A 19,755-nucleotide genomic window follows, 5' to 3' on the forward strand; every position below is an offset into this window, starting at 1 on the left:
TCGCATGGCCATTTCTCAGGCTTACATTCATAAGGGCCTTCTTAGACCAACCTCTCTTAATCCTCACTCTACTTGGTCTGTGGGTCCTTCGTGGGCAGTTCGCGTGGTGCCACAGCTGTTCAGCTTTGCAAGGCAGCCACATGGTCTTCTGTCCATACCTTCGTCAGGTATTATGTATTTCCTGCCTTCGCCTCTCAGTATACTTCCTTCGGGCGGCAGATTCTCCTTCCAGCACAGGAGCGTCCCCTCCCTTAAAAGGACACTGCTTTGGGACATCCCCAAGGTATCCTGTGGATACCCTATGGACCCTAAAGTAGAAAATAAGAGAGATGGTAAGAACTTACCATTGTTATCTCTATTTCTACGAAGTCCATAGGGTTCCACAGGACTCCCGCCCTGTCGCACCTGTACTGCAGATGGGCTTTAATCTGGTCACCGGTTTTTCCGTCTCCTACTAGTGAGAAGGTGTTTCTTCTGTGTTCCAGACTTGCTTCTCTCTCTCTTTGTTCTTCTCCTCCGGCCTATGGCTCGTTACAAAACTGAAGGCCTTGGCGGGGGGGGGCGGGGTATAGAGGAGGGACCCCAGTGCATCCTGGGAGGCTAAAGTTTTAACTCTGTGGTGCCCGATGCTGCTGCCGCATCGCCTATACCCCAAGGTATCCTGTGGAACCCTATGGACTTTGTAGAAATAGAGATAACAAGGATAAGTTCTTACCATATCTCTTACATATATATATATATATATATATAATTTATTGATATATATTTTAGTATTTAGTATATATATATTTTATTATTCTTGATTTATATATCTTTTATTATTATTTATTTATATTTATTAGTTTTTGCTTCATCCTGCATAGTGGGTTATTTTATCCCTCTCCCCCTTCCCCCACCTTACAGGAGATCTCATTCCTCTTTTTGGAGCCCCATCGTTCTGAAGATTGCATCTACCACTCTTGCTTGGCCTGCCTGGCAGATCAGAGTTGCGGCTGGTGCTCCGAGACCCGGGCATGTTACCTCAGACTGGGAAGCGAGTGGGCAAAATATTGTCAGGACACGCCCCTAATTCTGTCGCCGAGCAATTGCCAGCTGTGCGAGGAATACCGTGACTGTGAATCCTGCAGTAAAGTGAGTGCTGGCTGAGAGTGGCACCTCGGGTGAATGTGATAGACCTGTTGGTGAGGAGGACATTGACGCCCTTGCTTTGTGTGGCCCTAGGACCAGTTTTGTGAGTGGCAGATACACAGCAGTAAGAAGGGGGACTCTCTGTGCAGCCGCAGAGGGCGTGTGAACGGCTCTATACGAACACCAGCCGACTGTCCCCGTGCCTGCAATCAGTGAGTGTCACCATGAACGCCGTCTTTCACATGACTGTCTGCTCTCTTTATATAGTGATATTAGAGGTAAATGGGAAGTAATTGGCATGTTAACGGGGCGCTAAGACTAAACGCAAGATTAATTCAAGTTTATAAATGATTCTTGCATATAATTATAAAAACAGATATAGATGTCACACAATGAATGCGTGTTCTACAGATGGAAACTATTATCTCATGCAAATGATTCTTCATGGCTCCCAACCCTTTCCCTCTGTAGCTTCACACAGGAAGTTTGGAGTGAATAGTAAAACATTCTTCCACCATTCTACAATTGTTGACTATAAAGCCCATTAGAATATATACTGTGTGTTCCTGAGCATTTCTATACTGTATATTTATGAGTGCTATTAAGTAGCTGTAGTTACACATAACCACCTATGCTGTTAGCGTTAATTACAATATATATCTCTGGGGGACACTGGGGTGCAGAGGGCACTGTATTTAATCGGTAACCGGTTGATCGATCTACAGTAAAAAGGTCGACAATGTCTAGGTAGACACCAGATGTTAGACAGACAATAGGTCGACGAGGACTAAAGGTAGACATGTAAGAAGGTCGACGGGTACAAATGGTCGACACAAAAATAGTCAACACTTTTTTTTGTTTTTTTTGTTTAGGGCGGTGAATCCCAACCTCGGTCCTCAAGGCGCATTAACAGTCCTGGTTTTAGTGATATCCATGCTAAAGCACAGATGGTTTAATCAAAATAACTGAGTTACTAATTGTCGCCTGTGCTCAAGTATAGCTATCCTTAAAACCTGGACTGTTAGTGTGCCTTGAGGACCGTGGTTGGGAACCCCTGGTTTAGGTTTAGGCACTTACCGGAGGGTTAGGGTTAGGCACTAGAAGGGACGGTTAGGGTCAGGCACCTATCCCGACGGTTCGGATTAGGCACCTGGAGGGATAGTTACGGTTAGGCACCAAGGGGAGTGTTGGGGTGAAGATTATGGTTAGAAAAAAAAAAAATGTGTCGACAATCTTTATTTCGACCATTTTCGTGTCGACCAATTGTACATGTCTATCTTCTTACATGTCGACCTTTAGTGTGTTGACCTTTTGTCCCTGTCAACCTATTGTCTGTCTAACATCTGGTGTCTATCTAGACATTGTCTCCCTCTTTACTGTAGATCTTTCAATCCACACCCATGGTGTGCAGTATTCTTATCTGGTCTCCCCCCTCTGCTGATCCCCCTATATATATGTGATTATGTCAATTTGTCTTCCTCAGCTCTTAATGTCACTTTTTCCGTATATGCTGGGTATCCAGCATATATGTGCCTGGGGGTATGTCTGTAAATATCCCAAATCTTCATCCATTCGTCCCACTATTTATCCAAAGATTGGGCTCTACGGCTCTAATTTTGTCTTATGTTGCAGCCTGTGTTTGATGTGTGTGGGCTCTGCGGCTCTAGTTTTGTCTTGTTATGTAGCAGCCTGTGTTTGATGTGTGTGGGCTCTACGGCTCTAATTTTGTCTTATGTAGCAGCCTGTGTTTGATGTGTGTGGGCTCTGCGGCTCTAGTTTTGTCTTGTTATGTTGCAGCCTGTGTTTGTTGTGTGTGGGCTCTGCGGCTCTAGTTTTGTCTTGTTACGTAGCAGCCTGTGTTTGATGTGTGTGGGCTCTGTGGCTCTAGTTTTGTCTTGTTATGTTGCAGCCTGTGTTTGATGTGTGTGGGCTCTGCGGCTCTAGTTTTGTCTTGTTACGTAGCAGCCTATGTTTGATGTGTGTGGGCTCTGCGGCTCTAGTTTTGTCTTGTTATATAGCAGCCTATGTTTGATGTGTGTGGGCTCTGCGGCTCTAGTTTTGTCTTGTTATGTTGCAGCCTGTGTTTGATGTGTGTGGGCTCTGCGGCTCTAGTTTTGTCTTGTTATGTTGCAGCCTGTGTTTGATGTGTGTGGGCTCTGCGGCTCTAGTTTTGTCTTGTTATATAGCAGCCTATGTTTGATGTGTGTGGGCTCTGCGGCTCTAGTTTTGTCTTGTTATGTAGCAGCCTGTGTTTGATGCGTGTGTACTTTTCTCCAGGCGCAGAACATGCTCCGACTGTCTCTCTAACTCCAGTCACTGTGCCTGGTGCCAGTCCACAAAGAGCTGCTTCTATTTCGCTGCTTACCTGGCTAAGTATCCTTACGGTGACTGTAGGGACTGGTATGACAGGTGGGTACTGCTCTACTGTACGATCTAATTCACAGCTATTGTCAGGGCTCCTTATTGTAACCGTGTCCATTATTTATAATAGTTACCAGTAGGAAAGTCTACATTTAATAATCACTGGCTTCATTTTCCTTTGTACTGTACAGTAACTAGAATACAGAAATAGACTTCATTTACTGAATAACTTTAAAAAACAAAGTTAGAAATGAGTCTGACTGATGGACTATATTATATACACTGAGGGGTGTATTTACAAGCCGCCCCTTCTTGGTGTATGTGACCTCAAAATTGAGAGTGGCAGTAAAATTAAGTGCAAAGCTCGCCGGGTTTTGCACTCATTATTAATGGCGCTTTAAATTTTGAGGTGAAAACTACTGCTCTGTAGATATACAACTGAGTCTTATTTTCTCCCCCCCACAGCGTCCACTCCGTACCCCAGTGCATGGATTGCTCCCGGTTTAACACGTGTCGTGAGTGTTTGCAAAATTTTGAATGCGGTTGGTGCGGGAACATTGATAATCCCACAATGGGAAGGTAAGTTATTCAATGTTGTTTTCTTACTGCATCTATAGTGTGAGATGTACAACCAGACTTGTGGTTTATAGCACTGCAACGTGGCTGTTGCTGTAATCCTGGGGTTATAGTCACAATGAATCTTCTTCCAAGTCCCGGGATTGCTGCAGGTTGTCTATTTATTCATCCCTAAGCAGAGAGGCGTCTCCTCCCTAGTACTGTGGCACCTCCCCCCACCCTCCCCCTAGCGCTATGGCTCCTCCCCCCTTCTTCCCTAGTGCTATACTAATGTCAGTCTGGTAGGGGCAGTGTTTTACAAAGAACGCAAATGTAATCTAGGATCTGATTGGAAGTACATCAGGTGCACATGGGGCAGAGATTGCATGCTCAGATACAATGTATATATTATTAGCCCATGTTTATTTTCAGGAGAATAAAATACAAGGCAAAAATCAAGTCTAACATTCAAACTACAAGTTGTGCTCGATCTCTAACTTACAACTAACGCTAAACTAGAAACCAAATGTCTTTTCAGACTGTATTTCTCCTTCATCCACTAGGGGACACTGGAGTTCAAGACAGTGGGGTATAGACGGTGGTAGAGCAGAGCCTGGCACTTTAAATAATTTAGAAGTGTGACTGGCTCCTCCCCCTCTATGCCCCATCAGCCCCAGTTTTTAGAATGTGCCCGAGAGAGCCGGTAGCACATCAGGCTGTCTCCAGCCTTTCTTATATAATTTTTATTTTTAGATATTAAACAAGCACTGAGGACAGACAGGCTGCTTACTGTGGCAGTCTGCCTGCTACGTGGGAGCCGCCGGGAAGGGCACCACACGGCTACTGCAGCCTGTGTCCGGTGACCCTGAGGAGGGGGCACACAACTTGGAGTCATCGGACCCAGCGAGGACCCGCCACTGCTGACACCGGCATGTGTCCGGGTTCCTCGCCGCCCCCTCAGCCCAGCATCCCGGCCGCAGCAGTTGTAAGTATAACCACTGCTCCTGATTAGCAGGAGCAGTGGACATTAGAGCTGGGCTCAGTGACATGCCGCTAGCTGTCACTGTTGGCTGCTAAAACACCGGAGCTAGCGGGGGTGGAAATGGCGCGTTCTGACAGCGGCGCCATTGGTACGGGCTCTCCCTCTCGGTGCTCTGCACTGCAGCAGCATCCCTGAGCCCTAAGTAAGTGGCTAACTGTTGCGTGCCCAGTACATACAGCCGCTAAGCGCATTCAAGGCAGCCCGCCATTTATAAAAACTGGAACATCCTGCCGGAGCATAGTCGGCAGTCAGTTCCAATATAAGTGGTCTCTGCTCCCTCTTTTATTAAGAGGGGTCGCGCTGCAAGCGCTGACTCACCCCCGCTCGGGAGAGAACTGAAGGACTGGGCCCGCCGCAGCTGAGACGGCTGAGTCCGGGTCTCCCGCCCCTCCCCCCACAGTGGGGAGATGTGTGTTCTGCAGCCGACGAATAGGACAAAGTGACAGACGGCTTGCTGCGCTGTCACTTATAGGAAGCACTGGCGCTGTCTCCGTATGTACAGCGCCAGTAGGACTAAGACGGCCTGCTTATATATTAGCCGTTAAACAGCGTGGCTGAAAGGTGCTTTGATAACTGGCGCCGGTACCTCGTGAAACTTGTTTAAATGCGTCGGCGCCCTCCACAGCAGGACATCAGCCAATGCTCTCCTCCTGCCTAGAAGGAGGTGTACTCGGGTGGTGTGAGGATCCGAGTTTTCACTCGTGATCGCTCTCCCTACCCCCCCCTCCCCCGTGAGAATGTATGCAGCGCGTACCAGCCACCTGCAAGAGAGCCCCGCTTCCCTATTAAGGGCAGTGTCTACTACCTGCTTCAGTGCCCTAACACCGGCTGCACTGATGGTGAGTCTTAGCCTATTGCTACTCCTCCCCCACCCTCGCGCTGAGCGGGTGCACTATTACTCCGCTTTATGCAGTTCTGTTGAGGGGGCAGCTGCTTTAGCCGGGACTCTTCCTGGCTAGCGTGGACATTAAGCGCAGTATTTTCCTCTACCCCAGCGTAGTGTAAGCTATGTTTATAGTCATATATATATATATGTGTGTGTGTGTATATATATATATATATATATATATATATAAAAAATGAGAAGAATTGGCACTCACCAGGTAGCTGACAAGAAAATTGGTTTTTAATTACCCATCTTGAGGGAGAAAGTGCATAGAGCCATAAAGTGCAATAGTCATAGTCTACGTTTCGGTCCTATGTAGGACCTTCTTCAGGACATCACAGCAGACATGTTTCAGCTTGAAAACCAAAGACAGACTATACATATATATATATTATACCTTTTTTCGAAGGTAGTCTACGGACAATATAGAACCAAGCCTTAATCCAAATGCCGCGAGAATAATAGTGTATCGTGGGTGAGGAGAACTCCCTATTGGGTATCATCCCTACTCAGGAACGGGAGTCCCATATCGTGCTGACCATCCCTTTGGTCCAGCATTAGAGGCTGGGACGCCCACTTCTCTAGCACTATGTTAATAGCGGCTGCTGGCCTTATCTCCTGCTTAGATTGAGGGTGAGGGTCTTGCGCTGTGGATTCCCCAAGGGACAGGTCTCCCTTTTAATATGTTGGGAGGGCTCTGTCAGTTTAGAGAAGCACGCAATTTTGTGAAATGTTACATGTAATCAGCGTGTGGTGCAGTGCGCTCCACATGCACATCATTTTCACTGAAGCATAGCACAGCTCACTTTTCTGGGGCAGTACTCCCATAAGTATGTGGATTGTTACTCTTCTGCAATAGCTCACCTGATAAGGCGAGTACACCAGTAACATGAGGGTCCCAGAATCGATACCAGTCTGGGACAGCACGCTGCTAAAATATTCTGCCCCTTATGCCGTAGCAGACTGACGGCCACACATGGCACATGAGCAGTCTCCCTGCGTGGAGGTAAGCCACATGTATGTGTATATTTGTATTTATACTAAGCCCTGCTTTAGAACATATGTCTGGTGTGAAGTTTGTCCTGGGTCTCAGTTCCTTCCAGGGCTCTAACTATTGCTCATGTTCTAATTTTACAATATCATCACCTGCTAATCGTGTATGTAGGTAGGCATATGCATAGGTGGATATATATATATATATCGCTTCTTATATCGCTTCTTATCCTTACCATAAAAGCAGGGGTAGGATCTGCTCTTATCCGTTTTATGTCTGATACCTAGCACATTTTAAAAGAAAGATGATGCAATTGGAGGCTGGGCTCTCCTAATGTAGTTGGTGCAATAACTCCGCTTTACACTACTCTCCCTAAGGATTTATGTGTGTGTGTATATCTGTATCAGTATGTGTGATTGCATATATATATATCTATATGTGTGTATATATATATATGTATATATATGGTATGCCTATATTTCCACGGATGGGAAGCCGCCTGGGATTACCAGATGCTGGGGGCCGCTGGTGCTCGGGCTCGGTCCTCGGGACCCCGGGCAGTGCATGGTTCCGGGGCTCCTCGCGGAATCGCAGGTGAAATTTAATTAGCTCCACTTTAAAAATGTGTCAGTGAGTAATGGATACACCTGTGGTCCTGCTGGGTGACCTGGGTGATGTGACGTGTGTGGGGTCCTGGGGACCGAGTTTGGGAGCCACTGCTGTAAGCTATATCCATATATATATTATATGGTGGCTATGGACTGAAGTCATGTTCTGTGGCTTGCATAGTGACAATTCCCTATGGCATTGCTTCCAGTATGGACCCTATACATCTTGTATGTCCATACATGTATATACAGATATGTACTTGCATCCTCCTGAGGCTATAGTTCTGTTCCCGTCAGTCTATATCTATGGCGCTCCTTTTCGGGGGACCTATGATCTACAACTACACTCCAGTGGCGCACTTGGTAGCAAACTGATATGACTCCTAAGAGTGCAGGATATATATATTTATATTTATTTATTTATTTTATATTTATAGCATGCTGATCTCCTGGTGCAGGAGTCTGACAAGTAAGCTTACTATGTTGGCATTAACTCTTCCTTTCAAAGAGATTGCCTTCTCATGCAACTGTTATGTCTGTGGGTACGTGTGTATAAATACTGATATATTCCCATTCCTTGAATATCTCCTAATAATTGGGAAATACTGTTTTTTTAGCCCTAACTGGGGTTATCACTACAGATATATTCCTTCTTTACTTGGGATAACTAATGCATTCTATGTACAGGTACCCTTCTCTGTATCGATTCTGGTACTCCATGTTATTGTCTTGTCGCATATCTCAATAAAATGGGTCTCTAGAGGGACCCTAGGTACATTTCCTATCAGTACATAAGGAATCCAGGTTCTCTACCATCCTCAGGGCTTAATTAGTTAAATTGCTTGAAGGCCTACGGCCACCCGCTGATATAGGCAGGGTCAGGCCTGGATTGTATTAGATTGGTGGCCGTAATACGCACTTCACCATTATAAGGGTTAATGTAAGGCTACTTACACTAGCAGACCGTATTTGGGGTAGATGTATAATCTTTATATGGATAAACATCCCTAATGGAACAAGCTCAGGTATAGAGTCCTGTTGTATAACCTTCTTGTCTCCTCTAACGTTTTGCTAGTTTTCTACAGTATTTTCTACTGCAACATCTCCAGATTGAAGTCCGTGCTGTAGAGCATTTGTCTTAGACCGCTGAAGCTACTCTCTATCTCTGACGGGGCAGGTTGCTGTGAGTTGGAAAAGGTCAGTGACATTCTACATAGCGTCCAGAGGGTTTCTGGTCGCCCACAGGTAAGCGGGCTTACCCCACTAATGCCTCGGAAGAGACTCCTATTTCAGGCAACCTGACATTACATAGTGTTATTCTCTATTCCGCACCCTAGCTGCTGTCCTAGCAGCCATCCGCTCTTTTAATCAGTTGGCTCTAGTTTTTAGAGCGTTCCTGGTGTGTGGGTGCATAGTTCCAATATTGAGATTAGTGACACTATTCTACTAGAATCTGTTGGGTTCTGGACTGAAGAGCATCTATAGGCTAGTGCACATCTTTACATTAAAGGGTGACAGGGGCCCTGGTGGGTTTTTCCGGTTCAGTATCTGTTGCTATTTCATTACATTGACGGGTGCCTTCATGGCTGTCCTAGTGCTCTAGCCTTACTGTATGGGATGCTTCCCTATATTGGTAGCTCTCCCTGGGTGGCTGTTGCATCTGTGCTGTTTAACTGCCAGGGTATCCTGGTTGTTTTCATACTATGTTCGGACCAGCAGTTGATACTGACTACGCACTACCATCATGTTGGAAGTTGTCTGTCTGGGGTTTTGTTGCTGTGGTTTCTTTTCAGCTGCAGGGTTTCAGTCGCTGTTTTATCACTCTGTTTGAAGAATGGGTTGTTCTGCTGTCTGACCCTCTGAAAGGGATTGTAGTCTCAATCCTCTCGAAGCCGCCTCTGCCTCTTCCCCAGTGGGATCTCCAATTGTCGGAGATCTCTATGGTCTAACCCTTCCGCTGGTTAACAACCTTGTAGTAGTTGGACCTCCAGACTGGTTTAGGGCTGCTTCGGTCTTGACTTTTGCCTCCCAGTATACTCTTTATTAGGAGTCTGTGGACAGGATCAGTTCTGTATTTGTAGAATGGTATCGTTATACTTATATCTATATGAGTTATGTTCAGCGTGCTGGGATTCTGCTGTCTGCGACTGTGGCAGCTTCCTGTTTCTGGATCTGGTACGGTTTTCTCGAGTTTTGTTCTTTGGTTACTGCCCTTCTCCTATGGCTTCGGGCTGGGGTTCTCTGCTCCCAACAGTCCGGCTTGGTCTGTTTTCAGCTGAGCTTACAGTGTTCTGATGCTTCTCACCTGAGGGTGTTTTCTTGCTAGCCGCTTTATTCCATTCGATTTCTGCTGTACGTTGTGCAATTTCTGTGACTGTTCAGCAAGGAGTTCTGATTGTCTCCTGGCTCTACGACACTTGATCTTCAGCTCTTGCCTTTCCGTTGGGCCTCCGGTTCTGTGCGGTCCCTGTTTCGGTTTGGCTGAAGGGTCGGCAAGTTCTCCGCGCTTCCCACCCGGGAGGTTGGCTTTGGGATGTCCCCACTGTCTTGAACTCCAGTGTCCCCTAGTGGATGAAGGAGAAAACAGGATTTTGGTACTTACCGATAAATCCCTTTCTCCGATTCCACAGGGGACACTGGACGCCCGCCCTGCGCTGCGTACCTGCCGTTTTGTTTGGTACCTTTTATAGTTGTGTGACTGCATGTTTTCCCTGCAGTGGGTTCCTTTGTTCTCCTTCAGTCGGTCTTGTTCCGTTCTCCTTCTCCTTCTCCTCGTTTTCCTGTTGTCCTCCGTCTCCTCTCGGGCTCAGTTCTTAAACTGGGGCTGATGGGGCATAGAGGGGGAGGAGCCAGTCACACTTCTAAATTATTTAAAGTGCCAGGCTCTGCTCTACCACCGTCTATACCCCACTGTCTTGAACTCCAGTGTCCCCTGTGGAATCGGAGAAAGGGATTTATCGGTAAGTACCAAAATCCTGTTTTGATGCAATGTGATGTCTAGCGGATGTACATGCACCAACGCATGGTTACTAGTCTCAGTCAGTGTTTTATCATGATGATTCATCTTATGGTGCATACACACGGTCAGATTTAGCTGGTCGATATAAACGATAGCGATATTGATATAGCGTTATCGGTCAGATCATTCTGTTTTTGGTCCCTTCCAACCCCCAAACGATGGTCATTGCGCGGCCACGGATGGTCGATATCGACCATCGCCCATGTATGCAGGCCAACCTGGTTGCTATCGAGCCTGGTTACTATAGGGACCCGTGATCGTCGATCGTGGGTCGTTATAGTAGTTTGGGGGTTAGTGCATGAGCTGGATGTTTGACATCGAACATCCAGCACATGAAGGACGATCAGACAACAATATCTGATCGTTGTCTTATCGCTCCGTGTGTACGGAGCTGGAAAGAGAACAGGGTAGATCATACTTCACTACACTCTGCACCTTAGTAACACCATGCTGCACTGCAGGTGGGGCAGATGTAAAATGCGCAGAGAGATTAGATGTGAAAGGGGTGTTTTCCAAACCGAAATCTAGATTGCAATGTAAAAATAAAGCTGTCCAGCATTTGTGGGCTACATGCAACAGCAGCCAGTATTTACCCTGCATGCAAAATCAATTAATGTATTTTGCGCCCCTTGCATTGCAGCATACTTTGTCCAGGTGCACAGTAATCGCCTTTACCGATTTTAAAACTCTAAAATCCACCCTGCCCCTATGGTGGTGCCCTGCTAAAACAGTCTACTGGGTGCCGTGCCCACCCGCAGGCCGTGCTGTCTCAAGGCCACACCCCCTTTCCGAGGGACCACGCCCCTTTTCACTAAAGTGTCCTTTTGACTTGATAGGCGCCCTGCCCCTCCGGCAAAGCTAGAATGCGCACGAATAGTAATCAGATATGTAGACAAATATAATTTATTATTTTAGACACACATGCTCTATTTTATAGAGTCTTGGTTGCTGAGAATTTAGGAGCTAGAGAAAGGCTTACAGGCTGGATACAGCTTCTGTGACACAAGCTGGGCAGCCCTTATCTATGTGGATGATGTTGTTAGGTGTTTCCTCTGTTGGTCATACTATATGAAAGCCATGCTTTACATGTTATGTGTTTTCCCCCTTTCCACCAGGTGCTTCTCAGGTGACTACGCTGGCGTCCGAGGCGTCTCTAACTGCTCCAGCGCTCTCTCCGTGGCTGGGCTCGCAGTGGAGCCTGCTCAGTGGTCCTATGCCTTTTGTCCAGATGTTGATGAGTGCCGGCTGGGAATGGCCACCTGTCACAAACACGCCACCTGCAGGAACACCCCGGACTCCTACGAGTGTCACTGTAACCGTGGATATACAGGAGATGGCGTCACCCATTGCAACCAAACGTGAGCAAGTAGTGTCTTACGCATGTTACTCATCATTTTCAGACCGCATGAATGGAGTAGAGCTTCCAAAATTAGCTGGCAGCACATAGCAACACACTAACCTCTGATGCCTCCTTGTTGAGTCCATTCCTTCCCACTCACTGGAAACACCATTTTGGGCTCCGATAATTGCCTAATGAAAAGACGGTAACACAGCAAATCCACCTTTTAAGCTGCTTTATAAACCTAACTCCACTTGCACACTTTATTCATGTGTAGCAGGTATTGGAAATGTTTTGTGAGTGGCTGGAAGCATCCTGACCAAATTGGTCATAGATTACTACGTGTGAGACCAACATGACCACCAGTCCTTAGCTAATGCTTAATGGGACTGTTTGGCATTGTCCGATCTGCTCCTCTGTAGGTATCCTAACTTGGCTCTCAGCAAACCTCTGTTCCATACTCTGTCATTGAGAAAACGGCAAGGCTGCAGGGTGCGGTGGGAAGTTTTGCTAAAGGGTTTCGGGGTTGGTGTCGGAGGGTCTTTTTCCAAACAATCTGCAAATTTTCAGGAGCCAAAAACATTCAATCAGACTTTAGCTATAAGCAAATCCAGTGTCCTTTAAACAATGAAAGAAGTGAACTGGTTGCTATGGGTAACTGCATGTTTTTGGAACACATTCAAAAACGGCTAAAATGGTATCTTTGCTGGAAAACCAAACTTACCAGGGAAGAATTGAAGAGCTGAATATGTACAGTATGTGGGACAAAGGGATGGAATTGATTTGATTGACACCTATGAAGGATATAACATAATTTAGGAGGACAACATATTTAAACCCAAAGGTAATTGCTACAAGAACATACAGAAAACCAAATAAACTGTCCAGCAGAGCAGGCTAGATGGGCTAGTTGTTGTTATTTTTATTATGTGTTCTATAAAGTTACGTTTTATCTGCTCTTTGTCTTTAGATGTTATAATGAATGCTCCCATGGCACATGCAGTGGGCCTCCTTTCTACTCTTGTCTGTGTGACCTCGGGTGGACATCCAACCACACAATCGTCACTGAGAGTGGAGTGGAGTGTAGCGTGGACTGCGGGTGTCACTTCCATAGTTCCTGCACCCACGGCCCAGGGATCTGTGATGCCTGTCAGGGTAAGGGCGGCAGCAGGTACAGCGGAGTGGGGGGATCGTTGTCGGGGGTGTAATACAATCCCAAAGGTTACATGTATCTGTGGCCCAATGATTTATCTTTTGCTTTTGCAGATTGGACACAAGGAGCGCAATGCCAAGAGTGCCAACCTGGCAGCTTCGGAAGTGCCACCCAGAAGCCAGGGTGCCAGGAATGCGCCTGTAACAAGCATGGAACCCCTGAACTGGGCTACTGTGACCGTGAAACGGGGGTGTGTTACTGCACAGACAACACGCAAGGAGCACACTGTGAGAAATGTGCTCCCGGATATTACGGAGATCCCAGGTACATTGTGCTGTCATTTCTGAAAGCAGAGGCTGAACAGAGATAGTTACACGTTCTAGTTTATAGAACGGTACTACGCTCAGTAGAGTCTGGGGACAACTTCTAATAATCATTTTCTACCCAGGAGCGGGGGGACTTGTTACCTGGAGTGCCAGGGTCGTCAGCTTCTCTCCCGCCTCACTTCCTCTGCGCTCGGCTCCCCTGGAGGCTCGTACTGTCTGTGGGTGCTGAGTGTATCTTCCAACACTGAGCCCTGTCATCCAGAGGACAGTTGCCCAAGGCTCAGTCTCACTCTGCAGCCTGACTTCAGCATTCCCTGCACTGTGAGTCCTGCCTTTCTCTGACTGTCGGCTGATTGATCTTTAGTTTCCTGTTTCATATTCTCACACCTCTCTCCTTTATTTCCCATTACAGCACAGCTATGTATATGTCTTTGATGGGATTCCGGCTTTCCTAGACACAGGACTCTTGCAGTCAGATCGCAGTCTGTTGGGGGCATTCTGTGGTCGGGGGCAAGGTGAAACGCCGCTTACTGTAGAGGCTACAACAGGTAGGAATACTTTTTATTCAACTATCCAACACTGACTGCTAGCAGGAAAGCTATTTTATGTTTGCTAGTTCTTAGAAATATGTTCTTATTTATTGTAGTACTATTATTTCTTTCCTTATGGACTGTTGCTTCTCTCTTTACGGACTGTTGCTTCTCTCTTTACGGACTGTTGCTTCTCTCTTTACGGAGTGTTGCTTCTCTCTTTACGGACTGTTGCTTCTCTCTTTATGGACTGTTGCTTCTCTCTTTACGGACTGTTGCTTCTCTCTTTATGGACTGTTGCTTCTCTCTTTACGGACTGTTGCTTCTCTCTTTACGGACTGTTGCTTCTCTCTTTACGGACTGTTGCTTCTCTCTTTACGGACTGTTGCTTCTCTCTTTACGGACTGTTGCTTCTCTCTTTACGGACTGTTGCTTCTCTCCTTACGGACTGTTGCTTCTCTCCTTACGGACTGTAATTTTTCTCCTGAAATATATTGTAGTTGTAATATGGGAGCTATTGTTATGGAGCTCTCTCTCTGTAATGGTGGGAGGGTGTCATTGTGCTGTTGGGGCAGTTTTAGTTAATTGTGTTTTAATTAATTCTTATATAACCTGACTGCAAATCCATGCATCGCCTTCATCATCAATATTTAAGTCTCTTCTATGTCTGTAAACCTATTTTTACTAGGTGTCCTTGTGGTATATTATGAAGCGAACAATACTGAACCGTCGGGCTTTAATGCCACATATACTGTGCATGAATGTTATCCGCCCTGTGGACTCAACAAGGTGTGCCGAGGACAGACCTGTGTCTGCAGGAGCCCCCTGACTGGTCCATACTGTCTGCGCAATGTGTGCCCTGGAAACTGCTCTGCTGGCGATGGGAGAGGAGTCTGCAACCAGGTGAGAAACTCACTCATTCTCTCACTTCATCTCACCAGCTCTAGTCTGTGGTGTGACATATGTAACGTGAGGAACCCGACCATTCCCTTATAGCATCTCCCCCATCTCTATTCTGTGGTGTGACATATGTAACGTGAGTACCCCGACCATTCCCTTATTATTATTATTACCATTTATTTATATCGTGCAACAAATGTTCCGCAGCGCCTTACAAAGCTTATAACATCTCCCCCATCTCTAGTCTGTGGTGTGACATATGTAACGTGAGTAACCCGACCATTCCCTTATAGCATCTCCCCCATCTCTAGTCTGTGGTGCGACATATGTAAAGTGAGTAACCCGACCATTCCCTTATAGCATCTCCCCCATCTCTAGTCTGTGATGTGACATATGTAACGTGAGTAACCCGACCATTCCCTTATAGCATCTCCCCCATCTCTAGTCGGTGGTGTGACATATGTAACGTAGGGAACCCAATCAATCCCTTGCATCATGTCACCATCTCTAGTCTGTGGTGTGACAGGTGTAAGGTGAGGAACCCAACCGTTCCCTTAAATTATGTCAGTAGCTTTATCTAGTGTGTGGTTCTACTGGTGTAAGGTTAGGGGACCCCTTGTCCCCTAACAGCCTATCACCAGCTCTAGTCTGTGGCCTGGAAGATGTAAAGAGAGGAACCTCGCTAATTCCCTTTGAGCAGGTCACCAGTGTTCACATACATGGCAGAGTCCCTAGCTCTCCAGCTTTTGTCGAATTCAAGTTCCCAGCATGTGTGTATGGTAAAGCAAACTGATCACTAAAGATTCATTACTGAGATTACTATTGAGGATGCCTTAATGATCTCAAACTATAATAGTATACACTGTATTAATGTTGGCTATTCCCTATCTGTGTAGACCCTTGGCTTGTGCTTTTGTTCTCCTGGTTATGCCGGCGATGACTGCTCAGTTTATTTGGACTCTGGGAAGATCGTGTGGGAAAGTCTTATGGATCCTCAGCTCACAGCAGTAAGTCATCAAGAGCCTTAGAAGAACGAGTGCCAGAAGGTCTACACAATCACTGATCATCTCTTCTCTCTCCAGGACACCGCCAGCCGCTTCCTGCACCGACTAGGTCACACCATGGTGGAAGGTCCAGATAACACTCTGTGGATGTTTGGGGGGCTATCATTAAGAGATGGGGTACTTGGGAGCGTTTATAGGTAATCCTTAAGATTTAATCCTGATTTTTTCACCAATCTCTCATAGCATCAGATGCCCTATGACAATATTTACATTCTCAATCCCACCCTTCATCTCAATAATAGGTACTCCATCTCTGAGCGGCGCTGGACACAAATGTTGGCTGGCACCGAGGGTGGCGGTCCCGGCCCAAGTCCGCGTTACTTCCATGCAGCTGCTTACAATGCCATGCGGAATGCCATGTACATCCTGGGTGGTCTCACAAGTTACGGGGCCTACAATGACTTTTGGGTGTTAAACCTCACTACTCTGCAATGGAGAAGTGAATCGGTGAGCGCATGGGGGGGCTATTCCCTGTTCATGATCACATAGCAATTGTACTATTACATTTGTTCTACATTTTGAGCTCTGTAGGCATGGCAGGATGCAATTAGAATCATTTTATTAGATTCAGTCAAAAAGTTTTACCCGTAAATGTAAAAGTTTTATTTCCTTTTTGACTTGATCTCATTATACAGTGAAGTCTAAAGTCCTTGTAACTCATCGTGTCTTCCCAGGATTTCCTTTTGCCCCCTGTGGCCGGTCACACACTCACTCCTCGCCGCGGATCCTCACTAGTTCTGATTGGTGGATATTCCCCAGAGAACGGGTTCAACAACCGTGTGCTGGAATACAACATCGAGTTAGAGAGCTGGAAAGTGGGGCAGCACACAGGCACGCCACCTACTGGTGAGACTTATGGCCTAATACAGTGGTTACTAATAAATATATATATATAATTTGTGTGTATGCACACACATTGCCATCACAGAAAGGAAATTCAGAGAAGGGGCCGTTGACTTTCCTGCATTGGCCACGCTCAGCAGTCACTAAAATGACGTTTACATATTGCAAAGAGTAAAACAATCCGTGGGTGATACTATATCTACAATGGCCCTAACATGCTTTGAATTCCCCCTGGGTAAACATAGACTAAGGGAGCACAGTCTATATTGTATTTGTCAGAAGAGACTTCTCCTGAACAATAGTGGCTTATTCTGCATATGGCAGCTAGGGAAACGATCCCTTGCCGTTTTCATCCTTCTAGCGAGGCCACTTAATACAATGTCTTTTCTTATAACATGATTGTTCTCATTATAGAGCAAAAATAATGAAATGGAGAGAGCTAATATATGACAGTGCATGCTTGTGATTGGCTCTCGTAGGTCATATGAGCTTTACTTAGCCCACATTACACAGAATGACCTGGAGGGAAATGTATCCAAACTTAGTTATGTGTGCAGACGGATTACTCCCCCCTCATCAGCTGACCACAAAGGAGCAGATTCTCAGTTGGTAGCAAAGCAAAAAGAGCAAGTAACCTTCCACCTGGGCAAAACCATACAGGTGGGGCAGATGTAACGTGTGCAGTGTGTCAGATGTGGGAGGGACGTGTCCTAACGCCTATCTGAATTGCAGTCTAAAAATAAAGCCGCCCAGCATTTGTGGGCTACATACAAAACATTGATGGTTGGTCCAATGTTCTATTGCCGTCTAAAGTCATGTTTTTTTTCACAAGAAATTTCCATCGATTTTGTGTTTAGTAAATCTCAGATTTGCAAATTTTATGGAAATACACAGAAAAAAAAGAAACTCAACACTTTGCCACTAAGTTTGGATACATCTCCCCATTAGTGATGTCCATTTGTCCTGACCTTTAGGATCTTTTAGTTGATCGCTCCTTGCCCTTTACGTCTACCTCAAATCCTCCCTGACGTACTGTAATCCATCTGTCTGTCCTAGGTCTGTATGGCCATTCTACGGTGTACCATGAGGCCACCGATGCGTTCTATGTGTTTGGTGGACACCGGTTCCACGTGGAGTCTGTGACGCCATCTCCTGAGCTGTACAGCTTGTACTATCCTAATCTGACTTGGAGCTTGCTCGCCCCCTCCCAGGGAAGAAAGGTATTGCAACTTCTCCTAAACCTACTTGCTTTTAACCTTTTAATTTTCCTTTTTCACAGCCTAACCTACTCTGTCCCAGAACGCCACTTATACCCTGTCGTCACAACGTTCTCTGCTTTCAGCCTCTGTCTCACTTCTTCCACGTCACTGCGGTGCTAAAAGACATCATGATCGTTGTTGGTGGTCGCACAGAGCAACAGGAGTACAGTAATGAGGTTCTCTTCTACCAGATTCACTGCAACGCCTGGATTAGGCCTAACAGGACTGGTGAGGAGACTGAGGCCAAAGTGTAGTAGACTCTTAAGTGAGCCTGCAGGTCGCTGAATCAGCCCATTGTCATTAAACCCTAAGGGAACATTATGTAGGAAGGGCACTGGTTATGCTCCGTGTAACTTTTCCACCCTGTCTTTTATGAAGGAGATATTTGTGTCAACATTTATTTGAACAGTACAGATTTCCACCACTTATTTCATGATTTAAACACGTTGGACGCTGATCCATACCAAATAAAATGTGTAAAAAACCCACCCTACTTACATCAGGTTTATTGGTTTAACTCCTTTCTAGAAACGTACACATCCCTCTAACCCTATCGAGAATGTTGAGTTTTTAGAAGTGGAGATGTTGCCCATAGCAACCAATCAGATTCTAGTTATTATCTTCCAGAAGGTGCTAGTTAAATGTTAAGTAGAATCTGATTGGTTGCTATGGGCAACATCTCCACTTCTAGAAACTCTCATTTTAGTAAATATATACCCCCTGGTGAAGTGCTCAGTAATTGTAGGCTTTCCAATACTCTTATTTCCAGTGAGAGAAACTGTTTGGTCTATGGCAGATGGGAGGCAGCACCTCTGCTCTTATAGGGGTCAGTCATATAAACATCATTTAAACACACGTTGCTTATATATCCAGTATACTTAATTTGCTTACACTATAGTTTAAGTCAATCGCATTCTCATTTTGAAAGGTCTGGTGTAGCCAGCAAATCCCACAATTTCATCCCAGTGCTTTGCCGTGTGCAATAAATAAATAATCATTGGTATATTCGCTTACGGTCTGCTGACTGCATGCCGAGTATATATGCAGTAACATTGTCTCCTTTAAAGCCAGTTGCTTGTATGAGGGGATGGTCCTATCTGGGAATGTTTTATCAAGTCCGTGCAACAAGTGGGCTGGGATCTTCTTCATTACACATGGGCAGGATATTCAGCAAGGCACTTTTCCAATATACACCCAAAAACAGGGATTTCAGTTATGATTAATAGGGCTCCGGTACAATTCTCTATTCAGTTTAATACATCCAGGGAATGTTTGTGTTTATAGTCACCCAGTAAAACTGTTATAGAGTAGATAGAATTCATATTTCCTACTTAATGTCTATATTTTTACCAAGTGCCCCAATTCTTAAAATGATGTGTTTAATAACCCTGTGTGACGTGTAAGCAGCATGACGTTACACCAGCATTACACGCTGACCTGTGCTTATATTGCTGACATCTTATTCTCCCCAGATGCAGTTCTGGGCGTCCCAATGAACCAATCAATAGGCCACGCTGTAGCTGTGGTGGGCGGCCGGCTCTACATCTCTGGCGGGTTTAATGGTGTAGCCTTGGGGCGCATGGTGACGCTCTCTGTGCCCTCTGACCCCTGTATGCTGTTCAGCACCCCCACTTCCTGCAATCAGAGCTCGGGCAGCTGTGTCTGGTGCCAGGACAGCTGTATATCTGCAGACATAGCTGAGAGGTAAGAAAGCAGAGCAGACTTCACATGGTGTATTTGTATCATTC

The 19,755-nt window shown here is 45.9% G+C and overlaps 1 protein-coding gene across 1 annotated transcript in view; it reads left to right on the plus strand.

Annotated features, from left to right (window-relative positions):
* MEGF8 (multiple EGF like domains 8) overlaps positions 1-19,755 on the plus strand; it is a 79,725-nt gene that overhangs the window by 43,262 nt on the left and 16,708 nt on the right. Inside the window, exons 17-33 of the mRNA XM_088445596.1 lie at positions 904-1,131; positions 1,222-1,340; positions 3,406-3,537; positions 3,955-4,068; positions 11,709-11,951; positions 12,903-13,087; positions 13,199-13,409; positions 13,534-13,732; positions 13,824-13,959; positions 14,630-14,844; positions 15,738-15,848; positions 15,924-16,042; positions 16,148-16,352; positions 16,580-16,751; positions 17,805-17,968; positions 18,091-18,235; positions 19,480-19,711. Of these exons, the coding sequence (XP_088301722.1) occupies positions 904-1,131; positions 1,222-1,340; positions 3,406-3,537; positions 3,955-4,068; positions 11,709-11,951; positions 12,903-13,087; positions 13,199-13,409; positions 13,534-13,732; positions 13,824-13,959; positions 14,630-14,844; positions 15,738-15,848; positions 15,924-16,042; positions 16,148-16,352; positions 16,580-16,751; positions 17,805-17,968; positions 18,091-18,235; positions 19,480-19,711 (2,930 nt within the window). The remainder of the gene's footprint in view (positions 1-903; positions 1,132-1,221; positions 1,341-3,405; positions 3,538-3,954; positions 4,069-11,708; positions 11,952-12,902; positions 13,088-13,198; positions 13,410-13,533; positions 13,733-13,823; positions 13,960-14,629; positions 14,845-15,737; positions 15,849-15,923; positions 16,043-16,147; positions 16,353-16,579; positions 16,752-17,804; positions 17,969-18,090; positions 18,236-19,479; positions 19,712-19,755) is intronic.

The sequence above is a fragment of the Taudactylus pleione genome, unplaced genomic scaffold (genome assembly GCF_031769625.1).
Source record: "Taudactylus pleione unplaced genomic scaffold, aTauple2 ptg000384l, whole genome shotgun sequence".
NCBI classification, from domain to species: domain Eukaryota; kingdom Metazoa; phylum Chordata; class Amphibia; order Anura; family Myobatrachidae; genus Taudactylus; species Taudactylus pleione.